The sequence below is a fragment of the Eschrichtius robustus genome, chromosome 3 (assembly GCF_028021215.1).
Source record: "Eschrichtius robustus isolate mEscRob2 chromosome 3, mEscRob2.pri, whole genome shotgun sequence".
Taxonomy (NCBI): Eukaryota; Metazoa; Chordata; class Mammalia; order Artiodactyla; family Eschrichtiidae; genus Eschrichtius; species Eschrichtius robustus.
This window is the reverse complement of record NC_090826.1, coordinates 9,487,887-9,514,102: the sequence shown is the minus strand read 5'-3', so window position 1 is coordinate 9,514,102 and position 26,216 is coordinate 9,487,887. Positions and strand designations below refer to the sequence as shown.

At 51.0% G+C, this 26,216-nt stretch overlaps 1 protein-coding gene across 2 annotated transcripts in view; it reads right to left on the bottom strand.

Annotated features, from left to right (window-relative positions):
- The window catches only part of MFN2 (mitofusin 2), a 28,177-nt gene extending 6,540 nt beyond the window's left edge, over positions 1–21,637 (bottom strand). The window contains exons 1-15 of one of the 2 annotated variants that reach the window (XM_068538905.1): positions 21,408–21,637; positions 20,049–20,184; positions 15,248–15,426; positions 11,043–11,178; positions 7,832–7,994; positions 7,023–7,147; positions 6,195–6,303; positions 5,975–6,082; positions 4,424–4,577; positions 4,189–4,256; positions 3,926–4,047; positions 2,071–2,197; positions 1,545–1,649; positions 1,166–1,268; positions 103–359 (exon numbers count right to left, since the gene is read on the bottom strand). In XM_068538905.1, coding sequence (XP_068395006.1) covers positions 103–359; positions 1,166–1,268; positions 1,545–1,649; positions 2,071–2,197; positions 3,926–4,047; positions 4,189–4,256; positions 4,424–4,577; positions 5,975–6,082; positions 6,195–6,303; positions 7,023–7,147; positions 7,832–7,994; positions 11,043–11,178; positions 15,248–15,422 — 1,752 coding nt within the window. In that variant the 5' untranslated portion in view covers positions 15,423–15,426; positions 20,049–20,184; positions 21,408–21,637. The remainder of the gene's footprint in view (positions 1–102; positions 360–1,165; positions 1,269–1,544; positions 1,650–2,070; positions 2,198–3,925; positions 4,048–4,188; positions 4,257–4,423; positions 4,578–5,974; positions 6,083–6,194; positions 6,304–7,022; positions 7,148–7,831; positions 7,995–11,042; positions 11,179–15,247; positions 15,427–20,048; positions 20,185–21,407) is intronic. The other variant, XM_068538907.1, reaches the window with a different exon arrangement.
- Between the last annotated feature and the right edge of the window lie 4,579 nt (positions 21,638–26,216).

Below are 26,216 nucleotides of genomic sequence, written 5' to 3'. Positions count from 1 at the left end.
ATTTGTGGCAAAAACCTGACTGTGGTGGTGGCCCACATGCCACGGCTGTGACCTCAGGGCACCCCTTTCAGAACAGTTTGTGTGCCTGGGGTGCAGACTGACCTCCCTTGATGCCCGAGGGTGCGGGACTTCGCTTGCCTGGTCGTTGTAGCCCATCAAGGCCCGGCGGCTGTTCTTGGGGCCCAGGAACCTATTCACCAGCATGGTCCACCCGAGAGAAAAATGGAACTCGATGTCCTCCTGAAAGTCGGCACACAGCTTATCACAGTTCAGGTCGTAGCTGAGGGAGAAGCACTGCCGAGGGACCAGCAAGTCTATCTGACTCCGCATAGACACAGGAAGGAGGGGTTTCAAGCCGTCTGTCAGGAACAGAAATGCGGAGAAAGCACAGCAGCTCAGCCCCGTGCCACGCCAGGGCCGAGCCTCAGAACACTCGCTGCGGCCCAGGATGCTGACGGTGAGGCCCGGAAATCAGGCCCGGAAGAGCGGGCCAGTGGGCGGGGGGATGCAGACCAAGGCTCCACACCGGCTAACGTGCGGATTTAAGGAGGAGGCCGAACTCTCAGCCTCTGCTAGTCCCACGTGGTAACACAAGACACCCCCACGGGGACCTCCCTGGTGGCGCAGTGGTTAAGACTCCACCTGCCAATGCAGGGGACACGGGTTCGAGCCCTGGTCCGGGAAGATCCCACGTGCCGCGGAGCAAGTAAGCCCCTGAGCCACAGCTGCTGAGCCTGCACTCTAGAGCCCGTGAGCCACAACTACTGAGCCCACGTGCCACAACTACTGAAGCCCGCGCACCTAGAGCCCATGCTCCACAGCGGGAGAAGCCACGGCAATGAGGAGCACACGTACCACAGCGAGGAGTAGCCCCAGCTCGCCACAACTAGAGAAAGCCCGTGCGCAGCAACAAAGACCCAACACAGCCAAAAATAAATAAATAAATAAATAAACAAATTTTTTTTTTAAAAAAAGGACCCCCCCAACCGACCCCCCAAGTCTATGTGTAGAAGGAACCCATGACACATGCCCAGAACCCCAAGGTATGGAGCTGACTCATCATAAAAGGTGACAGACAAGGAAAGGCCGTTACTTCTGTAGACTGGCCTGAAACTGATCTTTGGGCAGCCCAGGGACCAGGTCCCGAGGCCCCCGCAGCACTGACCTATCATCTCCTGCTGCATGGTCTGCAGGGAGCTGGTGATGGCCGTGGAGCAGCGGTCCGACATATTTCGGCCCAGTCCTTCCTCTATATGGCGGTGCAGTTCCTGCAGCCAGAAGAGAGGCGAAGGGAAGTGGCGCCCTCTGCCAGCGGGTCCCTCTGGGGAGCCCAGGGACAGGGAAATCCGAGGCTGGTCAGCCCAGGCCCACAAGGCAACGGCGGCAGGCAGGCCGCATGGGAGCCTGGGGCTCATGTCCCTGGCTGAGGGGCCCTGACTCAGAGCAGCAGGGGCTGAATTGCTGTCTGCTTGGTGATTCCTTTCAGTAGCCAACAGGAAATAAGGGGAGCCCCTGCCCAGAGCACCTGCCGCTTAATGACTCACATTCTTATAAACCTTGAGGACCACTGGGGAAGGGTGGAAGTCCATCTGGTACTCGTCCACCAGCACAGAGAGGCGCCGGATCTCCTCAGCCATCGCGGTGGACACCTACAGCAGAAGCAGCGTGCTGGTTAAGTGTCAAGGAGGAATGTGGTTCAATTCTGCAGCATCAGGAGAGAGTCTAACAGACTCTAACACGCTGGATATCTTTCCCCTCACCCATGCAGTGTCCTCAGCTGATCTACAGAATTGAAGTTTTTGAGGTAGAGGGGATATGAGAGACTGGCTGACCAAACACCCCTGTAAGATATGGAGGAGGAGGCCCAGAGGAGGGGGGGACTTGCCCAGGGTCACAGGATAGAAGAGCAAACCCAGGGAGGCGCCACGTTCTTGAATCAGGGCCACGACTTCCTCCTGGAAGGCTGAGGAGCCCCCAAGGAATAGGATGTCTGCGTTTTCACTTTTCTAGCTCCCCAGCCTCTACTCGGAGTCCAAATCTCCCCAGTGTGCTTCCTCTCCCACTTCTCACCTGCCTCTCAACTTCCTCCGTAATCTGCTTAATTCGCAGTTTGTAGTCTTGCGCCAAGAGCTCCAGCTGCTTGTCAATAAATTTCAGCCGCTCCTGCCGCTCTTCTCGCATTTCCAGGCAGTAAACCCTGAAAGAAAGAGCTCTGGTTCCGCGACGCAGGTCCCCACGTGACTAAGCAGAGAAGCAAGAGGGGACGCGGGGAAGCCTGTGTGGGCCCCAGCGGCGATCCTGGCAGTTCCACGCACGTCCCCGGAGGCCTGCTCTTCCCCTTCCCAGGTATGAGGGAGAGACGGCGCCGACAACTCACTCAAGTTTTCCAAATTTGGAAGACGTGGTGGTGACAGACAGGGGAGGGCGCTTTCAGGGGCTTTAGAACAAGTTCTGCCAATTAATATAGAAAAAAATCACTAGTATAATCAAGAAAAAGAAAAAAGAGGTACTACGCTACCCAGAAGCCTGGCCAAATTCCCCAAGTCTGAATTACTGATGGGGTCAGGGAAATGGGAGTTCCAGCATACACTGCTGGTGGGACCTCGGATGGGTTCAGATGTTTCAGAAAGCCACAAGTAAAACTGGGTAAAACTGAAATGCATATACCCTAAGAGGAAACGTTCCACCTCCAGGAATTAATGCTAGAAAGACTCTTGCAGATGTGCACAAGTGGACACACAGACTGGCATCCACTGCAGCAGGGTTTGCAATAGCAAAATAATGAAATCTAAAAATCAATCTACAGGAAAAGGAGGTACATTCACAGTGGACTACTCTATAGCAGCTAATAGTCCTAAACTCCATCTACAGGTACCAACAAGAACAAAGGGTAAAAACGATGCTGAGTGGAAAGAGAAGCCAGGTGCAGCATGATCCTGTATCTGTACATTTAAAGCACTTGCAGAGCAACATTATGTATTCTTCAGAACTTACATAAAAAGTACTGCTTAATGAATGACAGGACTACACACCAAATTCATGATTGCAGTTGCCTCTGAGTGGGCAGAGGGACACTGGGACAGGGGCTGAAGAATCAAAGGGTATTCAACATTTTTTTCTGTGTTGTTGTTGTGGGTTTTTTTTAACATCTTTATTGGAGTATAATTGCTTTACGATGTGTTAGTTTCTGCTGTATGTCTTTTATTTTAACTTAAAAATAAAGCAAATATTGTCAATTCTGTGCAATGGAAGCACGGTATGTTATTCTCTGTATATCTTTCCTATATTTTAATTTCTCCAAAAAAAGGGTATTTTTAAGAAGTATGTCCTGGGGCTTCCCTGGTGGCGCAGTGGTTGAGAATCTGCCTGCCCATGCAGGGGACACGGGTTCGAGCCCTGGTCTGGGAAGATCCCACATGCCGCGGAGCAACTAGGCCCGTGAGCCACAACTACTGAGCCTGCGCGTCTGGAGCCTGTGCTCCGCAACAAGAGAGGCCGCGATAGTGAGAGGCCCGCGCACCGCGATGAAGAGTGGCCCCCGCTTGCCGCAACTAGAGAAAGCCCTCGCACAGAAACGAAGACCCAACACAGCCATAAATAAATAAATAAATAAATAAAAATTTAAACAATAAAAAAAAAAAAAGAAGTATGTCCTGCTTCAGGCTCTGAAAACGGCTGCAGCGCTCGGCGCAGCGCTGGGCCAAGGCCGCCAACGCGGGCTTGTGGGGAACCTCACTGCACAGGCCAGGTGGGACGGACAGACGCCCCACGGCCTCCTCACCAGGCTGCTCCTCGTGGCTTGAACGGGGCCTGGAGGGAACCCTGAGACTCCAATCTGGCGGCCAGGCTCTGGCCCTGGGCCGGGTCCAGGCAGGGGTGAGGCGGTCACTGCCATGCTCCCTCCTGTCACCTCCGGGGCTCTTACCGCTGCTCCTGCGCCGCGATGTGCAGAGAGTCCATGATGAGGCGAACAGCCTCCGCGATCTGCTTGGCCCGGACCGTGTGCTGCTCAAACTTGGTCTTCACAGCCGACTGGGAGATGCACTCCTGGAACAGACAAGAGGCACAGAGGGAGGCAGAGGCCACCGGCCAAGGGCCAGGCTCTGGCATCCACTGCCAGGGACACGTCTGGAAAGGGCCGGGGAGGCACAGAATCGCCAGACACCAGGATCAAAGGCTTGTGCTCACCTCAAATCTCCTCTCAAAATTCTGAAACTCAAGCATCCTCACTTGAAAGCCTTCTGCAAGAGCGCCCCCTAGGAGAATTGCACCACATTAGTCCAGAAATAACTCGCAGCCGAGAGCTTCTCACTCAGGGCTCTTCTCACCACCTCGTTCTCAGAACTGTTTCTACTGGCTGACTTAGTATGAGACCCAACGACTCAAATGTTAGGGAAAAGCAAGAAGCTGGTTCCAGCGTCACCTCCTTCGGGCATGCCCTGGGCCTTCTGGATCCTGGCGTTGAGCACCTCCTTGGCAGACACAAAGAAGATGCGGTCTCCAGCCTGGCCTCGATCCACCACGGCCAGCTCGTCCACCAGGAAGCTGGTACAGCGCTCCATGTGCTGCCGCCGTACCTGGAGCCCAAGCAGACGGGCGTTACGTGAGCAGGCAGGGTGCGGGTGGGCCCCTCCTGATGGAGCCCGCGACCCCCAACTGCTTCTTTTCTAAAACACAGATAATCTGTTCACACAGCTCAGGGCTCAAAAGGTACAAACACACATGCAGCGACCATCTCCCACCATCTGTTCTCCAGCCACCAGGCTCCCCAGAACCCAGGTCACAGGGGTTCCCTGGGGTACAGCCTGTCAAAGACAGCTGGTGCATCAACAAGCTGAAATGCTTACACGTGCCCCAGATTGCCTTGTTAGAGCCTACAGTGTCTCACTTTGGCGCCCCAGAAGGAAAGGAACCTGGGTGGGGGGGGATTGGTCAAGAAACCTACACCTGGACTCTGTACTGACAAGCTGAGTCTTCCCTGGGCCTCGTTTATTACATGAGTGGCCGCACCCCAAAATCCCTCCTAGCTCTGAAGCCCTAGGGTTCTACTGCTGGAACTTAAAAGTGATGACAGCCTCTTGAGGACACCTGCCACGTGCCAGGCCTTTTCTCAAAGTTAACAGATTTCATCCTCTCAACAACTCTATTATATCCAACTCACAGGTGAGGATTTACCGGAGGGGTTAGGGAATTTACCAGTCACACTGCCGAGCGTCAGCCTGCTGACTACGTGCTTTATCATCACCCCATATCACCTGTCTGTTACTCCTTTTTCCTTCATTTCACGCATAAAAAGTAAAGCATTCTGAGCTGTCAGTAAGAACCAATTATTCTTCACTCCTCTTTTAAGCTTCTTTCCTGGATGTCTTTCTAAAGCTAAGCCTGTTCTATAATGATTAATTCTTTATGAACTAAAGAGAGCAAGCAAGGGTGCAGCAGCTAACGTGGTAGGGACGTTTCTCAGACCGGGAGGAAAGCCTTTTGAAGAGTAGAGGGGTCCGGGAAAGCGAATGTGGGAAGTGAAGGGTTTGGGTTTTGTTGCTGCTGTTGTTTTTTTTGCCGCACCACGCAGCAGGCAGGATCTTAGTTCCCGGACCAGGGACTGAACCCGTGCTCCCTGCAGTGGAAGCACGGATTCTTAACCACTGGATCTCCAGGAAAGTCCCAAAGAGTTGTTTTTGTTTCTTCGTTTTGTTTTTGTTTGGTTTTGTTTTTGCCACACTGCATGGCTTGTGGGATCTTAGTTCCCTGACCAGGGATTGAACCTGGGACCTCAGCAGTGAAAGCACTAAGTCCTAACCACTGGACCGCCAGGGAACTCCCACGAAGGGGTATTTTTAAAGCCATCAGCGAACACCCGGGACTTCTCTGGTGCTGAAATTCATTCAGGGATGTGGCCTGGGAGAGCATAAAGAGGGACTGGGTAGACACATGGGGTGGCATTCCCCAAACTGCTGGGTAAAGAGGCACCCACCTCCTCCATGTACTCAGGCTCCGAGGCGGACGCGTCCCAGCGGTTGTTCAGGATGAAGATGTTAGGGCGGGACAAGCGCTCGCTCACCTTGTGGAAGAACTGCTTTTCCTGGAAGCGGGGGAAGACCTCAGTGGGGGAGGAGCTGTGCCAGCCGAGGCCCTGCCAGCCCGCCCCTCCATCTGGGTCCTCGGGGTGGGGGAAAAGGTGGAAGAGGGGTTACCGTCTGCATCAGGGTGGACTCTGAGTTGGCCACCAGCACGAACACATCAGCGTCCAGGCAAAACTTGTCAATCCAGCTGTCCAGCTCTGTGGTGACATCGATGCCAGGGCTAGAGGTGACAAGGATAAACTGTCACCAGACACACAGACCATGGGCCCCATTCTTCCTGCTCTGAACAGACCTGAGGCAGCCAGGCAAAGGAGGAGAAAGCTACAGAAGGGAAAGAAATTGGGCCTGGCCCTTATTGGAGGGATTTTTACTTTTCATCTCATATCCTTCCAGACTGTCTGAAAATGTGGTTTTTGCCATACGCACTTATCACTTTTATAAAAACCTAATGACCTGAATTTTACTTTGGGGGTATACAATTAAGGTGAAGTTCTGTATTTATGTGAGTCTGGCAAGCACCCTAGCACTGCATTTCTTGGTATAGTTACAGCCTGTCCACAAAGCAGGAGCGAAGTGTTCCTTTGAGAAAAATAAAATACAACATGGACCTCACCACCGCAAGCTCCACCCCCCGCCCCCAATAAACACGCTAATGTTGGGTTGAGGCTGAGAATCTTCCCAACTTTTGAGCACCTCCCTATCCCTCTTTACAGACCATTACTGGGACATCTTCAGGGCCCTGACACCTACCCAGGGATACAGTAACCAGACCCTGGAGGAAATCCAAGAGGCAGGCATATTTGGTTGAGCCAGTTTGAAAAGCAATATACTTAAGCAGAGCAACAACAGGACCTAGGGGATCCTGGCCTGGATGATCCAGAAATGGAAAGCTGGTGCCCTCCCAGCTTGGACCTCCTGGGGAGGCACCTTCCCTCTTACCTGTCCATTAGCACAAGGTCATCCTTGAGAAGCGGACACTTGGAGTTGGGCCACATCACACTCACCAGGCTGCCGGCATGCAGCTGCTCATCCTGGTGAAGGGCGTGGGCCAGCTGGTTCACAGTCTGATGGGGGAGAAGGGAAAGAAAGATCAGGGCCGAGGAAGAGTCTCCAGCCTGGAGATTTCCAGTGCCATGTGGCCGTAGCACGATGGCCTGCGACTGCTGTCTGATCTGCTACCCCTTTTTCTTTCATTTCACACATAAAAAAGTCAAGAGCTGGGAGCTGTCAATAAGAACCAACTATCCTTCACTCCTCTTTTGAGTTTCTTTCTTGGATGTTGTCCTAAAGCAGAGGGTTTTCTGCATTAATTAATTTTTTATGAACCAAAATGAGCATCTGGCCCCAACCAAGAATGCAGCTGGCTCTCAGAAAGATGAAAACACGCAAGCCCCGAGCTGACGTGTCAGAATCACAGAGCAAATGCAGGGATCGCTCTCTGGCAACACGCCAAAGAACAAGGCACATATGCTCTTCATCACAAAGAGAAAAGGCCTGCCCAGCAATTCACAAGGACTGTGAATCCGGACTTCAGGCGCTCCGGATTTCAGACCCTCCCTGAAGCTCTCGCAACTCCCAAGCAGCCAGGCTAGGACAGGGCCCCCCAGACTCCACCGCAGTGGAGGGCACTGCCTTCTCCTTAGAGCTTCCAGTGGTCCTGGCACAGTGGATGCGCTGGCTGGTCTAAGCCCGGATTTAACCCACCAGCATGCCCAGGGCTGAAAGCCGGGCCGGCGCTGCCCCCTCACCTTGACATTCCTCTTCTCCTCTGAGCCCTCCGTGAGGAGGAAGGCCTCGTGGCCATCTGTGCCCTCCACCCGCAGGAAGCAGTTGGTGGTGTGGCCGATCCCGGAGGGCAGCACTTTGTCCCAGAGCATGGCATTGATCACAGTGCTCTTCCCGTTGCTCGTCCTACGAGGAAATCCCGGCTGTCAGTGAAGCTACCGCTATCTGCGTCTCAGGCTGTCACTCAGAAGTTACAGCCTGCAAGTCCAAAGTCTTGTCCTCCACAGTGATGCGGCGTGTGCCCAGACAGGCAGAGAGGGCTCTCTGTGTTTATGAAAATGCTGGACAAACACCCGTGACCCGTGCTGTGATGTGCTCCTGGTTCATCACGGCAAACCAGGCTACAAGGGGCTCCCTCGGTGTGGCGCCGGCACGCAGACGCTCTCTGCCCTCAAGAGAGCCCACCACCGAGCTTGAGGCTCTCAGCATCACTCTGGAGACCACCTGTCTGACTCCGAGGGATAACCCACTCCTCCTCTTCTACTTGGAACCACTCACTCACCCCCAGGGTGGCTTCCTCAGTCTGAGTGACCTCAGCTGAATGACCCCAAAGTCCCTGGTTTTCTACAAAAGGCCAATTTTGCTGCTCTTCTCCCATCACGCTCCTCCCAAACATGAAGCCCCGCCTGTCAGTCCTAGCTGATAAGGGCCGGCTACAGGGCAGATTACTGTAGCATTCCTGCCCGTCACGCCCCTTTCCGACATTCTGGTTCTTGAAAACAGCTCTACTCTGCAGACTCATCTCTCCAGCTCACCAAAGCCAGGGCCACAGCTCTGAGGGGAGGACGCAAAATGACAGCCCGGAGGTCTGAGGGCCACCCCTGAGGTGATCAGGGGCAGGGGTGGCAGAGTGCCAGTTCCTCAGGCTGCCACTGTGCGCACAGCATCCACCCGTCTGGGTGTCTTTTTTTTCCCCTGTATTGGGCTTTACTTTTTTTAAAGGTGCTGTGGTATAACAAGAAATATGTTTGGTCTTTGTCCCTAGTTCCTGGCACAGAGCTCCTAAAACCCTTGGAATTTCCTGAGTGGCAGGAGTGCCTTTAGTTACTCATAAGGAGCACCTGTTGAGCACACCTGTTTATGCTAGTGAGGTGACTGAGGTGGGGCCCCCAGGCAGCCTCAGGATGGGCTGGTCACCAGAAGGACCAAGTGATAAGAGGGCTGGGACTTTCAGCCCCACCCACTGACCTCCAGGAAAAGGAAGGAGGGCGCTGTGGATTAAGCTCCATAAAACCTCTTGAACGAGGAGAACTGATGAGCTTCAGGGTGGAAGGCAGTGCACCTCAGTTCCACAGGGACAGAAGCTCCTGTGCTCAGGACCCTCCCAGACCTCACCCTGTGTACCTCTTCACCTGTATCCCTTACAGTATCCCATTATTTATATACTAACCAGTAAATGTAAGTAAATGTTTCCCTGAGCTCTGTGAGCCGCTCTAGCAAATTAAGAGGAGGAGGTCGTGGGAACCTCTGATCTATAGCCAGTGGGTCAGACGCCCAGGTTTCCGAATGGCACCTGAAGCGGGGGCTTCTTGAGGGACCGGGCTCTTAACCTGGGGGGTCTGCCGCCACCTCCAGGCAGCGTGTCAGAACTGAGTTCACTGTGTAGGCCACCCAGTCAGAGCCCACCGAGAACTGGAGAAGTCCTTGGTACTGTAGCAAACATTCCAGAGGTGCCTACCAGACCTCAAAGTGCAACAAGAAGGATATCTGAGGGCTCAAAATATAAAGCATTTAGAAGAAAACATAGGGGAAAAGCCTCATGACACTGGGTTTGGCAATTTCTTAGATATGACATCAAAAGTATAGGCAAAAAAGTATACATAAATTGGACTATATCAAAATAAAATATTTCTGTGCATCACAGGACACAGTTAACAGAGTGAAAAGGCGACCTACAGAATGAGAGAAAATATTTCCAAATCATATGTCTGATAAGGAATTAAATCCAGAACTCTTACAACTCAAAAACAAAAAACAAAAAAACCACACCAAAACGACATAAAAAAAAACCCCAAACAACCCAATTTAAAAGTGGGCAAAGGACTTGAATAGACATTTCTCCAAGTAAGATATACAAATGGCCAACTAACACATGAAAAGATGCTCAACATCACTAATCACTAGGGAAATGCGAATCGAAACTACAGGAGATACTACCTCACATGCATTAGGACAGCTACTATCAAAAAAACAGAAAACAAGTATTGGGAGGATATGGAAAAACTGGGACCCTTGTGCACTGCTGGTAGGAATTAAAATGGTGCAGTCACTATGGAAAACAATATGGTGGGCAGTTCCTCAAAAAATTAAAAACAGGGGACTTCCCTGGCAGTCCAGTGGTTAGGACCCTGAGCTTCCACTGCAGGGGGCACAGGTTGGCACGGGTTCAATCCCTAGTCGGGGAACTAAGATCCCGCATGCCGTGCAGCACGGCCAAAAAAAAAATTTTTTTTAAACAGAATGATCATATGGTCCAGCAATTCCACCTCTGGGTATATTCCCAAAAGAATTGAAAGCAGGGTCTCAAACAGATATTTGTACACCCACGTTCATAGCAGCATTATTCACAATAGCCAAAAAGTGGAAGCAACAAGTGTCCATCATGGATGAATGGATAAACACGATATGGTACATACGTACAATGGAATATTGCTCAGCCTTAAAAAGGAAGGTATTCTGACAAATGCTGCCACATGGATGATTCTAGAGGACATTATGCTGAGTGAAAGAAGCCAGTCACAAAAAGACAAATACTGTGTGATCCCAGTTACCTGAGGCACCTCGAGTAGTCAGACTCATAGAGACAGGAAGGAGAATGGTGGTTGCCAGGGGGGTGGGGAGAGGGGAACGGGAGTTGTTACTTAATGGGCAGAGTTTCAATTTTCCAAGGGGAAGAAGTTCTGGAGATGGATGGTGGTGATGGTTGTACAACAATGTGAATGTATTTAACAAAACTGAACCGTACACTTAAGAATGGTTACGATGGTAAATTTTACATTATGTGTATTTAACCACAGTTAAAAATAAAGAAATAAGAAGGAGAGCACTGCACTCTGAAGCATGCCAGCTGCTTCTCTGCCTTGGGGCCCTCAGGCTGCGATCCCACACAAAGTGCCTGCCTCCCTGCCTGCCCCCAGCTGGGAAGAAAGAAGGTATGAGGGCTTTGAGACTCACCGGCCAAAAAAAGCCACTTTCATGTGCCGCCGGGCCAGCACCTCGCTGATGCCCCTCACTTTGGACAGGTAACCTCTGACGTCCAGAACCTGTTCTTCTGTCGTAACAGGGTCCAGTTCCGCATTCCTGTAGGTGTCTGGAGGTGGAGATTGAAAATGGCTCACCCCACGGTCAGAGTTCCACAGTCACAAGTCTGGAAGGCAGAGTCCACCACCACAGCTCCCTGCTACTCCCTACTGTGGGCCGCAGTGCAGTTAAGAACACGGCTTGGGGGACTTCCCTGGCGGTCCAGTGGTTAAGATTCCAAGCTTCCACTGCAGGGGGTGTGGGTTCGATCCTTGGTGGGAGGACTAAGATCCCGCAGGCCGCGCAGCCAAAAAAAAAAGAACACAGCTTGGGAGCAAGACTGCCTGGGTTCCAGTGCAAGAAGCACTGGCTCTTACCTCTTCCTGACTCTTTGTGACCCCAGGCAAATGAACCTTCCTGGTCTTAGTTTCCTCACCCTTAAAACACAGATAACAACAGTACCTACTTCATGTGACTAGTGAAAGGATTAAATGGATTAAAACACAAAATCGCTAAGAATGGGGGCCGGTACCTAATGAAGTTATATGTTTTTTACTTAACAAATACTTACCAAGTTCTCACTATATGCCAGACACTGTTCTGATCACTTTTCTTTTTTTTTTTTTTAATTTTTATTTTATTTATTTTTGGCTGTGTTGGGTCTTCGTTGCTGCGTGCGGGCTTTCTCTAGTTGCAGCGAGAGGGGGCTACTCTGTTGTGGTGCACAGGCTTCTCACTGCAGTGGCTTCTCTTGTTGCGGAGCATGAGCTTTAGGCGCACTGGCTTCAGTAGTTGTGGCACACGGGCTTCAGTAGTTGTGGCGCAGGGGCTTAGTTGCTCCGCGGCATGCAGGCTCTTCCTGGATCAGGGCTCAAACCCGTGTCAGTTGTATTGGCAGGCGGGTTCTTAACCACTGCGCCACCAGGGAAGTCCCTGATCACTTTTCAAATACGGTCTCATTTAATCCATGGCATGTACCCATCAGAGTTAGCAGATGGCAGAGCCGGGATTGGGACCGGGTCCCTGTGCACCTTCACGAGGCCCTGCCTGTTCTGGCCCCACTCACTGCTCCAGCCAGGTCTTGGGCACCCGCTGCCTCGCATGCTGCCTCACCACATCCCCACACTCGCCACTGCTCTGAGCTTTGCTCAGTGCTTCCCCACGCCCCTCCCCTACTCTGAAGAAGTAATGCACCGCCTCGGGGTGCTCTGGCTCTTTCCCACTTAGCCTGCCCTGACCACCCCTGAGTCAGGTCCCCTTGTTTATGCTCCCACAGCACCCTGTACTTCTCCTATCTTAGCCCTTATCTCACCACAGGGTAACCGCCTAGCTCACCTGTCTGCACCACCTACCACGTGAGGTCCAAACTGTCTGATCCCAGCACCCAGCGCTCAGCAGGTGCACAATGTTCGCTAAGCAAACAGATACTAGGATCACTGCATTGCTTCTTCCCAGGGCCCTTGACAGGCAGATGGATAACATACTATGACAGATGGGAGCAACTGAGCAAGATCCTGACCCCATCCCACCTACTACTTACACGAGGAAGGTCATGAACTGGCTGGACAGCAGACGGGTGTTTGCCCCTCAGCACACTCTTGCTGCAATGGACTAAATGTTTATGTGCCCCCATGTGATGACGGTATGATGGTACAGCTGACCCTTGAACAACACGGGGGTTAGGGCGCCGACTCTCCACACAGTCAAAACTCAGCATGTAATTTAGTCAGCCCTCCGTATCCACGGTTCTGCATCCACAGATTCACCCATCGATCTGTACTACTATAGTATTTGCTATTGAAAACAATCCACATATAAGTGGATCCACGCAGTTCAAACTCATGTTATTCGAGAGTCAACTGTATATAGAGATGGAGACCCCATGCCTGGGATTAGTGCCCTTACAAAAGAGACCCAAAGAGCTAGCCAGCCACTCCTGCCGTGTGGTTACATGTGATGATACAGAGAAAAGACAGCAGTCTAGGAAGCTGGCCCTCACCAGACACCAAATCTGCCGGTACCTTGATCTTGGGCTTCCCAGCCTCCCGAACTGTGAGAAATAAATTTTTGTTGTTTACAAGCCACCCAGTCTATGGTATTTCTGTTACAGCCTCCCAAACAGACTAAGGCACTTGTGAACCACTGGGCTGATAGGCCCCAGCACTGAGAGCACTCCCACAGCATCCAGAACACGACAGGTGCATTTCAGAGATGCCCAGCGAGCTTCCCCTGCAGTTGTTGCCACGAAAGGAAGTGAGCAAACCAACAAGACCTCCCCCATCCACTGGCCACCCCCTACTCAGACCCGTCAACATTCTTCCCTTATGTGGGCACCTGGGTGTGGCCTTTGGAATGCGCCCCCCCGGAGGAAGCTGGCTCTTAAGCCTGTGGCTACATTTAAAAGAAACAGGCAGTAGGCCAACAAGCTCTTGTTACCTGCCCTTTAGAGAACAGTCCCAAGGCAGGAGCCATCCCCTTCCCTAGCCAGGACAACCCCAAATACATCTCAGGATCGCTCCAGCGCTTTTCCTCCTAATACGAGAGGCTTCATATTTCCACAAAAAGAGAAACCAAAACACCCACTCCGGATGCCGTCACACAAACACCTTCATTATTAATTAAGCCGGTGTTCGTCCACAGAACCATCTGAGTGAGTCAGAGCATCACAGAGGGTTAGTCTGGGCTCCGGCGGGACAGGGGCCTGGTCTGTCCCATCTCTGCAGGCACAGGGCCAGGCACACCAGAACTATTGCTAAACAAACAGATAATAAACTGGAATAATTACAACCACCAATCTGATAACCCTGAAATTCAAATTTTTAAATTTAACAAATACTTTGGGAACGCCTCTCTTGCTTCAAGCACCACGCTGAGGGCAGGGCATAAAGAGTGCATTCTTAGTCCATTCGGGCTGCTCGAACAAAATACCATGACTGGTGGCTTAGACACAACAGAGATGCATTGCTCACGGTGCAGGTGGCCGAAAGTCTCAGATCGGGGTGCCAGCCTGGTCAGGTGAGGGCCCTCTTCCAGGTGGCAGATTTCTTGTTGTATCCCCACGTGGCGGAAGGGGGCGAGGGAGCTTTGTGGGGTCTCTTTTATAAGAGCATTAATCTCATTCATGAGGGCTCCACCCTCATGACATAATCCCCTCCCAAAGACCCTACATCCTAACACCAACACTTTGGGCCTCAGGATTCCAACATGTGAACATGGAGGGACAAACATTTACACCATAGTACTGGAACTATTTCCTTTCCTTAAAGGGAGCCTAAAGTAGCAGCCTGACATGTAACCCAACCAGAAGCCAAGGTGCTCCAGTGGAAAGCAGAGAGTGGAGAGCAGTGGGTCCCAGGGGCATTCCCATTGAACTTTTAGGGTTCTGCAGACTAGAATTTGGAAACCCCTGGTCTCACCTGAGCCCCTCTTTCACAAATGAGGAAACCAAGGACAGATAAGATTTAACTACTGGGTCTTCACTGACAATCCCAGGACCTGGAGCCAAGGTGTGCCTTCTAGAGAGGGAGTCTGAGAAGCCAGTGGCTGGAGTTGGTGCTCAGACCTAGTGGGGCCCTGGGAACCAGTCCTTCTCTGCTGACAGAGCAGGGATCAGAGGTTGGGCTCAAATTAGTAACTAGAGGAAAAGGTACTGGTGACACAAGTTTCTTATTCATAGTCCTGTTGTCTAAAAATATCAGTGAGAGAACACCCTGGTCAGGAACAACCAACACCCGGACAGTGCCGGGACTGATGGCAGCCAGACCGGGCCAAGGAAAACACCTGGGCTTTGGAGTCAGAGACACCTGGGTAAAGGCCGCTGTGTCACTTACAAGGTATCAAACAACTCTCAAAACCTCAATCTGCTTGTCTCTTAGATGAGGATACGATTCACCTACCCCTCGTGACTAAATGGAACAGAGTTTGTAGCATTCTTCAATGATAGGTCCCTTGTTTTCCTGGCCCAATCTCCCCGGAGTCCAATTCCACGTGATTCCGAGAGCAGAGCACCGCTGAAGGTGACAACCCATCTGGTCATGAGCTCCTCAAGAGCAGGGCTGTACCCCCCCATCCCCAAATCCTGCCACCTAAATACTGAAGCTGACGGGAGTGGGCCTGGCTGAGCGCGTTGCCTGTCTCACCTTCAAGGAAGGCAGCGCTCTCCTGGATGTAGGCCCCCAGCTGCTCAAAAATGCCATTGATCTTCTTCTTGGCGGTGACAAAGTGCTTGAGCGGGGAAGCATTCACTTCAGCCATGTGTCTCTTATCCTTCTTGACTGTGATGATGGAGTTGCATCGAGAGAAGAGCAGGGACATTGCGCTGCAAGAGAAAGAAGACACGTGAGCGAACCCAGGGACACCCAGCTCAGGACGTTCTGCTGGGTGTAGCGGGGTGCAGCAGGGGGACGGGCACCAGCTCGAGGGTCCATCCAGAACATGGGCCCTCCAGGACTAGATCAGGGACAGCAAGATCAGAACCAGCACCTCAAGAGTAGGAAGGGACCACTTGGGCCAGTCTCCATGTCACACAGTGTGGGCACCCAGGGCCCGGAGCTCAGGCCTAGCGCTGGCTGTTCCCTGCCTGGTGAACAGGGACAGGCCTGCCCTCCCCATCTCAGAGGGGGACAGAGGGGAACCACAAGGTAACACACAGAGAAGCCCTCCTCCTAGCCTTATGCAGAAAAGAGTGACAGAAATCTCACTTATTTCCTATACATCACCCTCCTGAGAAAAAGCACTGGATATTGAAAGCAGTGAAAGCATAGTGACCCTCGAGGTCAGGCACTCCCACCACCCCGCCCTGGCTCCTCTGCCGCCCGGTCCCGATGGCCCTAATTCCTAACAGGTTTTTGCTTTTTGTTTTTATTTTTGGTTGCTGGGGAGGGGTGGAGGAGTGGACGGCAAGGAAGGGTGATCTTCAAATGAGAGAGGTCTACTTCTACAATTTACTTAAAAACGTTTACTGTTCTCTTTCATTATAAATGTGTACACTGTAGAAAATGTGGAAACTACAGGAAAAAAAAATCCACAACCCCACCATTCTGTGACAGGCACTATTAACATTTGCTTATCATCACGGTCTGTTTTTGTGTGGGTAGCTCTCCTGCTCTTATTCAACCACACGCACATCTTTGCAGGCTCTTTTTCTTCACGTGGCAATAACATGCGAGGGGTCGTGAGGCTTAACTCCAAAGCCCTAGAGATCTTTGCTCAAAGTCAAAAGAGGGAGACAGACCACAGAAGGCGGTCCCCAGATGTGGCTGGGCATCCCTGGATCGTTCCTCAGAGTTCCCAGCTCGCACAGTGCCATTTCTTCAGCAGAGCCCTCAGACGCTGGGACGTCACAGGGAAAAGGCCTTTCTGAGGATGAGGGGAGTGTGCACAGCTGTGTGTGCCCGGTTCTGCCCTCCTCTACACTCAGCAATTTCTTGTCGGCCCCTCCCCCCCAGCCACCCTAATCACACCACTCTCCACCAGACCCGGCACTCGCTCTAGCTGGGAAATGACAGCGCACTGCCCACGAGTGAACATACACGAGAAACTGCCAAAGTGTGTTGAACCAGTTCCTGAGAAGCAGAAAGAACATCTGGAACAAATGCATAATAACTGAAAAGTGGCCCTTAGGAACTAACCATCCCAAAGGGTGGGCAGAAAGAGAGACCCACAGGGAAATGGGGACCCACAGGTTTTGCCTAAACCTACCAATTATTTTGCGCTGTTCATGATTTCTGCGGAGATGAGAGAGGAAAGTGAGTGTGTGTCCTTCCTCCCCAGGAATATGCCACAGCTGGGAGATTTTCTAAGCACGGAGCCCACGTGTCAAGGGCTGACATAAGAAAGACAGCAGAGCTCTGAGAAGGGGAACTAGGAAGAAAATACCACTGGCTCCTCCAGCAGGAAAGACTCTTAGAGAAATGGGATATGTGTAAGCAGAAGAGCAAAGTCACCGAAAGGAGAACTGGGTCTGGGATGGCATGATGTAGCTAGCATTATAGATAGATTCTGGAATCAGACAGAGTTGGGTTCAAATCGTGACTGTACTATTTCTCGACTGTTTAAACCTCAGATGCTTGGATTCGTCACATGTACAAGCATGATATCACGTAGACCGTGAGAAGATTAAAGATGACATGGCATGAACTCAAAGGTAGTTTTACATGTTATAAAACAACAAGAGTAATAAACTCCACCAGCAAGATCACAAGACTTCCCCCTGGAAGAGCCAGCCTTCAGGGGAGGGCAGAGGCAACTCCACCACCAGCACGCCCACAGCTGCCCGACGGCTGCCATGGGGATCGAGGACACAGGTCAGCTCAGGGGTGAGGCTCAACAGTGCACCGCCCCAGAAGTGACTTGCTTGCAGGCAGCAAGTTCTCAGAGATCAGCTGGGCTTTTAGAAGCAAGTGCTTTCAAATTCTGGTCATTGTTTGCAAGTCCAAAGGGTATGACACCAAAGGCGTTAGTGTTCGGTAAATTCAAGATTTAAAAGCATACACACTAGTTAAAGCTTAGTGCTTCAAGGTCACCTGGTCTGCTCAGAGTGCAGTCCATCCAGGCGCTGTCCTGCTCTCACACTCCGCAGCCGGCGGCTGCATGTCCCGAACCGCCAACCCCTCCAAACTGTTTTCTCTGCCTCTGTTCGTGCCTGAGCTGAGATTCCATGTTGGTGTTACACATGTTGCTTTCAGCCTGGAATTGTCTTTCCTTATTCTCCCGTTTGGCCTACTCCTCCTGTTCTTCTAGACCCAACTCTAGTGTCACCCCCTCCATGAAGCCTTCCTTGACATCTCTGTGGAGGCCATGCAACCTTACCAGACTTTTGGCTTTTTTTTTTTTGTCATACTTTCTCCCTGTCTAATCTGTGAGCTTCTAGAAAGCCAGTCTCTAATACAGAGCAGGGACCTATTTCCATTTCTACTTTCCTCCTCTACAACTGTAAGAGACATGGTTTGAGATAGTGAATGCCCCTAAAGAGGATTACCTTCCTACCATTCCAATCCTGGAATACATATATTTACTTTTTGCTTAAAAAGCAGCCTTTGGCTAAGCATCTGTTTCTTAGTATTTGGAGTTCAGTGAGTCAAGAGAGTTAAACAAATCTTTCAGACTCCAGAATGTAATGCTTCCAAAGAGCAAGCTGGGCATACACACGTGCACAAACGGACCACAGTTGCAAATACACACACACAAGCCAAGATAGGGCCCCAGCTATCTTGGGGTTCCACCTGCTGGCTTCCTATGCTTCTAGAGCTGGGGGAAACAGCTGGTTCCTGTTCCTCCTCTGGAAAGCCCTGACAGCCCCTACTTCACCGCAGGGCTCACAGCAGGCATGCAGAGCCAGTCCCCCAAGCACAGCTGGGCCAGAGTTGAGCTCCGGTATCAGCTATACACTAAGTGGCACGCTTCAAGCTGTTGGGACCGCCTCAAAGTGCTCTTGAGGTCATGGTTTCAGAGAGTTTACGGCAGCATTTCCCAACGCATGGTCCACAGAACTGCAGTGGACAAAAATGATTCCATAGCAGAATCAATTGGTAAAACACTATATGCTACAGTCCCCCTCCACTGGAGTACACGAGCACAGCAAAGACTCTGGGAAGGAAGGCCTGTTTAACTGTATTTAACGCAGCATTTCACAAATTTATCTGAAGAAACCCTTCTCCTACGTCACAGTTTTTAAAACCCTGAGGGTCAGACTTTGGGAAAAGCCTCATTCATCCTAGTAGTCCCCGACTCCCACCCCAAAAAAGTGCTGGGGGCACAATATTAACAGGTATTAACCTAAGACCAGAACCAAACCCAATTCTAAACTGAACCCACCAGGGACTTTCCTGGTGGTCCAGTGGTTAAGACTCCATGCTCCCAACGCAGGGGGCATGGGTTTAATCCCTGGTCAGGGAACTAAGATCCCGCATAATGCAGCCAAAAAAAAAAAAAAAAAATTAAACAGCTATTAGCACTCCCAGGTACTGAAAAGCTCTGCCTCAACCTAGGCTATTAGTTAAGGAGGATTAAGTGCCTTGGGTATAGGGACAGCAACAGCAAAAGTCACCACAAGGTGTGTCTGGATCCCAGGCACAGTCCCTGAATCCACACCACCTCTTCACCCAGTTTCATGCACAGCAACTCCTAGCAGGGAAAATAAAATGGATCCACGGATTGTCTGCTGGCACAACTGGAACAGAGGAAAAGCTGAGAAACTGAAACAAAAGAGTATGCAGGGTGGGCTTCCCTGGTGGCGCAGTGGTTGAGAATCCGCCTGCCAATGCAGGGGACACGGGTTCGAGCCCTGCTCCGGGAAGATCCCACATGCTGCGGAGCAACTAGGCCCGTGAGCCACAACTACTGAGCCTGCGCGTCTGGAGCCTGTGCTCCGCAACGAGAGAGGCCGCGATAGTGAGAGGCCCGCGCACCACGATGAAGAGTGGCCCCCGCTTGCCACAACTAGAGAAAGCCCGCGCACAGAAACGAAGACCCAACACAGCCATAAATAAATAAATAAATTTAAAAGTAAAATCACAGGTTTAAAAAATGGCAACTGTTAAAAAAAAAAAAAAAGAGTATGCAGGGTAAAGGGGCAGAGTAGACTCTTAGAAGAGCTGTGATAAGGAGCCAACGAACCAACTTCTGCTGGGCAGAGAGGGGGAGGGAGGAGCCAGCACAGCAGAGAACAAATGAGGGAGATAGAGACTCATTCTTCAGGGAGCCCAGAGATCCCAGCCACTTTCTGAACAGTCAGTCTCTAAACGGGCTCTCTCGGCAACCAGTGAAATCCTCCATGGAAGGTGAAAGGAACTACAGTTCTTTCCAACACAGGCTGGAACGCTCCAGCTCTGTGCAGAGATGACCCCATCCGGGAGACCTGCTGTTGGGTGGCCAGCAGAGTACACCCCTTTCCACTCCCCCCAGATCCAGGGAGCCAGATGTCACAGCCACCCCACTTACTGTATGGATGGTGAGAGACCTTCACAGGGTGGGCATCGTGGACATGGCTGGAGTCAAAAAGACGAAAAGAATCTGAGTTCTCCTCTGTCCTGTCTCAGGTTGAGGTTGGCTACTGATTGTGTTGACTCCACCAATTCTGAGTTATTGGAAAGGAAAAGGGACATGTCAACAGGGCAGGAAAAGAAAAAAAAAAAAAGATGCCAAAGAAGTCTGATCAGGTTTAAAAGCCAAACAAACTCATCCCCGAGGGAAGCTTACTCACTGAGGTATTGGAGTGGTATGTGAGGAAGTGCCCTGGGGAAAAACACAACACACAGGCGCGAGGCCAAGCCCGGGTGTGCACAAACACGTGTTCAGACATGTGCTGGTGAGAAGCAGGGACCCTGGTAAAGGCACATCCAGAGGGGTGAGAGGAGGGGGCAGAACCAGGTCAAGGACTGGGCTTGAGGACTGTGGCACGGAGGATTAGAGACGGGAAGGTGGAGTTGAGAGAGAGAAGTGGAACTTACTGAAAGCCTCTATCTGCCAGATGCTGTAAAATATCTTAATTCTCAATTCCATGGTGCAAAGAGAGGCTTGGAATACTTAAGAGATTAATGGACTGCTAGTTAAGTGGCCAAGCTGGGAACTGAGATAGCACCTCCCGTTGACTGTAAAGCTCACTTATTTTCAATTACGGGAAGCTGCCTTACCCGACCCTTGGGGATGGGAAGGGTGACAGTCAGAGCCCTTTCTGGGAGGAGAGAAAGAGAGTAAATAGAGAAATTAAAGAAACAGGGCAATCAAGGCTTACAACAGACGGGAATGGGCAGTTTTGGCTTCAAGCATCCAAGCAGCTAATTATTCGACATTTTCTGTCTGCCCTCTGTGTGTGTGTGCTAGGCGCTAGAGTTAGAGATGGATAAAAAACAGTCCCTGCCCTCAAGGGGGCTTACCGTCCATTGAGAAACCAAACAAGAGACAACTGTGCGAGAGCAAGAAATGCCCAAATTTGGGGAAGTCAGAGCAGGGCGCCTACGGTGATGAACGTAGGCACCTATCATGTGCTGAATAAGTGCTGGCAAATACAGAGAACTGGATGAGAAATGGGGAAAGGGCAGGGGTGGGATGTGGTGGTGAAGGGTGAGAAAGCGGGGGTGACAAGAAGCCTCAGGAGACCCCGCTCCCGAGTCTCGCGTCCCGCCCCCTCCTGTCAGGGCCGCTGAGGGCCCGGCGGCGAGGCCGGAGCGTGGGGACGCCCGCCGGCCCGGATCCTGAGTCCCCGGGAACCCGGCGTCCCACAGGCCCACGCCGGGGTACTCAGGACTCGCCGTGCTGCCCCGGGCCGGGCCCCACCACCCGACGCGCTCGCCCTCTCACCTTCACCTTCCCGGCCTCCCGGCGGCCATCATAACCCCGACGTCACCAACACGCTCCCCCCGGGGACAGGCGGGAGGAGGAGGCAGGACGCGCGCGTCACCAGCCGCCGCAGGTTCGCCGTTCTGGTCCCAGTGAGTCGGTGGACTCCGAGCTCAGCAGGTTCCACCCCACTAACCCTTATGTGTCACGGATCAGCTGTCTCAACGCCTGGAGATGCGCCTCAGCGATCTTATTCACAGCACAGGCGTCCCAGGCCGATGACGTAAATTTCGGGTCTCCCGCTGCATCATGGGGGCTGTAGTTCCGCCAGGCGCCCGTGAGGGCTGGGGTGGGCGGGGCCACGAGCTGTCAAGGGGAAAAGAAACCAAGGGCGTAGATTAGCGGTTCCCGCTCTTTCGTTTGTTGCCCCAGAGCCTGACCCCAAGGACCCTGTCTGCTCTGGAATCCAAGCTTGCGTTTGGTAATTTTAAACAAGAGCTCTCAAGAGGAAGACAGGAAGCAAGCCTGGGCCTGCCGCCCTTCAATTGACTTTGAGGAAGTAAGAACAGCAACAGTCCCTGAGTAGGCTACCTAACATACGTCGTTTTGACCTTCACAGCGGTCCCAGTTGGCTCAGAGGGGAGATTACCCCAGCTCACATATGGCAGCTTACTAGGCCTCATTATGTGCCAGGCACTGGGACACGGCAGTAAACAGGCTCCTGATGGCCTCAACAGCAGCAGGGAAGGCTCCAAGCCTGCGCTCTCAGGTATGGTACCCCCCAGCCATGTGTGCTACGAGCTCCTGAAATGTGGCCAGTGCAAACTGAGATGTGTAAGACTTGGTAAGAAAAGGAATGTAAACAATCTCATTGATATTTTTGTATTGTAAAATGATAGTATTTTGGATAAATTGTGTTAAATAAAATATATTACTAAAATGAAGTTCACCTGTCCATTTTACTGTTTAAAATGTGGCTACTAAAAAATCTAAAATTACATAAATGGCTCGCTGTGATATGGTGGTTTATAATAAGAACTATATATTTGGTCTTTGTCCACTGTGCCTGGCACAGAGCTCCTAAAGCCCTGGTAATTACCTATATAAGAGCCATAGGGGCATCTTTTGTCATAATATTTAGTTTTGTCCTCAGTTTCTGAAACAGCTTCAGAGCTATTCAAATAAAGGTGAAATGAGTGTCTTTTTGTTATTCACACCTTTCAACCACACCTGAGTTTATGTTAATGAGACAACTTTTGGGAAACTCCTAAAGATGGGGGCTGGTTGCCAGGGGAACCCAACCACGTGATTAGAGGGTTGCAACTTTCAGCCTCACCACCCCTCTCAACCTCCTGAGAGAGGAGTTGGAGATTGACTTGATCACTAATGGCCAATGATTTAATCAACCATGCCTATATTCTCCGTGAAAGAAATGTTCTTGTCCCATGGCAGAAAGAATTCAGAGATGAGACAGGGAGGTCAAGAAAGTAAATTGAGTATTTATTTAAGCAAAAGTACGCTCTCAAAGGAAGAGCGGGCAGACAGGTGAGTAGCTGCCCCGAGTTTTCTTGGCAAGCCGGTCATGTGGGGTGTACAAATGAAGGGGCGGAATATTCATTGCAGAAGGAAGGCTTGGGGGTCGTGTTCCCTGATTTTCATTCCAGCTCCACCTTCCCAAGGGGAGGAGGGATTTTTTTTTTTTTTTTTGGGAGGAGGGATTTTTGTCCTTATTTACCCTTGATTGGAAGTGTCATGGAGCCAGTGTATGATGGGTATTTCTTATCTGCAAGGCTAATTTTTATTGTAATGAGAGCATAATGAGCAAAAGTTTACGTCTGGACACCGGAGATTCCCACCTTTCCCCACCTTTCTTTGTCTGCCACCCCAGGATATGTGGTTTCCTGTCAGTCTGGAGGTTCCTGCTTTTCTCTGTCTGCCTGTGGACCCCAAGATGCATGGTTTCCTGCCATCTGGCCTGTGCTCCCCTTTCTCTGCTCACATCTAGCTACCTGCCTGGTTTTTTGGTGTATTTTTAAAAAATAATTAATTAATTGATTAATTTTATTTTTGGCTGCGTTGGGTCTTCGTTGCTGCGTGTGGGCTTTCGCTAGTTGCAGCGAGCAGGATCTACTCTTCGTTGCGGTGCATGGGCTTCTCATTGCGGTGGCTTCTCTTGTTGTGGAGCACGGGCTCTAGGTGCATGGGCTTCAGTAGCTGTGGCACATGGGCTCTAGAGCACAGGCTCAGTAGTTGCGGCTCACGGGCTCAGTTGCTCCGTGGCATGTGGGATCTTCCCGGACCAGGGCTCAAGCCCATGTCCCCTGCATTGGCAGGCAAATTCTTAACCACTGCGCCACCAGGGAAGCCCTACCTGTCTGTTTTAACACCTATGTAATGAAGTCCTCATAAAAAGCCCTGAACTATGGTCCAGAGAGCTTCCAGGCTGGTAAACAAGTGGAGGTGCTGGGAGGGTGGCGTGCCCAGAAAGAGCATGGAGGGCTTCCCTGGTGGCGCAGTGGTTAAGAATCTGCCTGCCAATGCAAGCGACATGGGTTTGAGCCCTGGTCCGGGAAGATCCCACATGCCGCGGAGCAGCTAAGCCCGTGCGCCACAACTACTGAGCCTGTGCTCTAGAGCCCACGAGCCACAACTACTGAGCCCATGTGCCACAACTACTGAAGCCCGCGTGCCTAGAGCCCGTGCTCCGCAACAAGAGAAGCCACTGCAGTGAGAAGCCTGAGCACCGCAACGAAGAGTAGCCCCTGCTCACCGCAACTAGAGGAAGCGGTGCACAGCAACAAAGACCCAATGCAGCCAAAAATAAATAAATAAATAAGTTTATAAAAAAAGAAAAGAAAAAGCATGGAAACTCCTCACTCCTTCCCACATGCCTTGTCCTATGCATCTCTTCCATCTAGCTGTTCCTAAGTGGTATCCCTTTATAATAAACTGGTAATCTAGTAAGTAAACTGTTTTCCTGAGTTCTGTGAGCCCCTCTAGTAAATTAATCAAACTTCAGGAGGGGCTCATGGGACCCTCCAATTTATAAACGGTTCATCAGAAGCACAGGTGACAACCTGGACTTGCAATTGGCATTTGAAGTGGGGACGGTCTTCTGGGACTGAGCCTTTAACCTATGGGATCTGATGCTATCCCCAAGACAGCCTTTCTGTTTTCACTCAGAATTGGAGGACTGCTTGGTGTGGGAAAAACCCAGACACATTTGGTGACCAGAAGTGTCATTAAGTGGAGTATTGTGTGGAGTATAAGGAAAAACAATAGAGTTTTTCCTCTACACTCGGATTTGTGGTTCACATTATACAGTTGTACCTCGGTATCCACAGGGGATTGGTTCCAGGACCCTCCCGGGACACCAAAATCCTCCAGTGCTCAGGTCCCTTACATAAAATGGCGTAGAACAGCCCCACCACATGCAAATACATATTTGGATAAGGAAGGCCAACTTTATTCCTACTGGACTGCACTGCTTTATAACCATGGTAGAATCTTGCCTACGGACACCTCAAGAGGCAAATCGTTAGCCTCTGGACCAACCAGCTTATCAGTTCCCCGTGAGGTTGGTCAGAGGTAGCTGTCCCGCTCTTTCTGTGCTAAGTGAGCTAGAAGCCTCCCATCCTAAGAGTCAGACCCCAGACTTTGTGAGGCCACACTCAGACCCTGCCTCAGGGTGTGGCCAGGCCTCTGGATGTGGCACACATGGGGGCCTGTACTTGCCGCCTTGTAGAGCAGCTGTTTTCCTCCCCCAAGCTCCCTGGCCTCCCTAAGGGGACTGTCAATACTCCAAGGGCACGAAGTGAATTCCATTTCCCTTCCTCGGCAGAATCTTGCCCAAGTCAGGAGGAGGCCTGGAGGATCTCCCCCCTAAACATCTGTCCTGTCCATTCCCTCCTGCGAGCTCTGGCCTAGGCGCTGGTCACTTGCCTGGGCTGCTGCAGGAGCCTTGGAATCCATCCCCAGCCTCTAGTATGACCGTCCACCCAGCACCCTGCTTTCTCTCTGAAGCATTGCCTCAAGCTGTGAGGCCTCCAGTGACAAGGCTCCCCTAGCTTGGCTGGTGGTGTGATTGTGGGGCTGCAGGGCAGGGGTGGGGTGCATTTGCAGGACATCTTTTCCACATTACCTATTTCTATTTTGATGAACTTTTCCATGGTGGACATGAATTGCATTTGTAATCAGAAAAAGGTTAACAATGAAAAACAACCCTAAGACACACACACACACACACACACACACACACACACACGTATAGCACAGACCCTCTCAGAAAGGACACCCAAGAAACAGATAAGGCATGGTCACTTCTGAGGAGAACTGGGAAGCCCGGGGTGAGAGATGGGAAAGAGATTAAGATTTGCACTGTTTGAATTCACCATGGGTTTTTTAAACACAAAAACTTATCTTTAGAGGGAAGGGATAAATTAGGGATTTGGGATTGACACATACACAACTACTGTAAATAAAATAGATAAGCAACAAAGACCTAATGTATAGCACAGGGAACTATATTCAATATCTTGTAGTAACCTATAATGGAAAATAATATACACATAACTGAATCACTTTGCTGTATACCTGAAACATTGTAAATCAATTATTCTTCAATTTAAAAAAATTTTTTTAAAAACTTATCTTTAGTATATATATGCAAAACCCCTGAATGACTCCAATTAAATAAAGTCCAAGTCTCCTTAGCCGGGGAAAATGGGTTTTGCAATCTGACCCCCTCCACCCCACCCACACGAGCCAACCTGCTTCTCAGACCCCACCTGTGCCTTCCCGGCTCTAGCCCTTGACCTAAAGAGTGTCTCT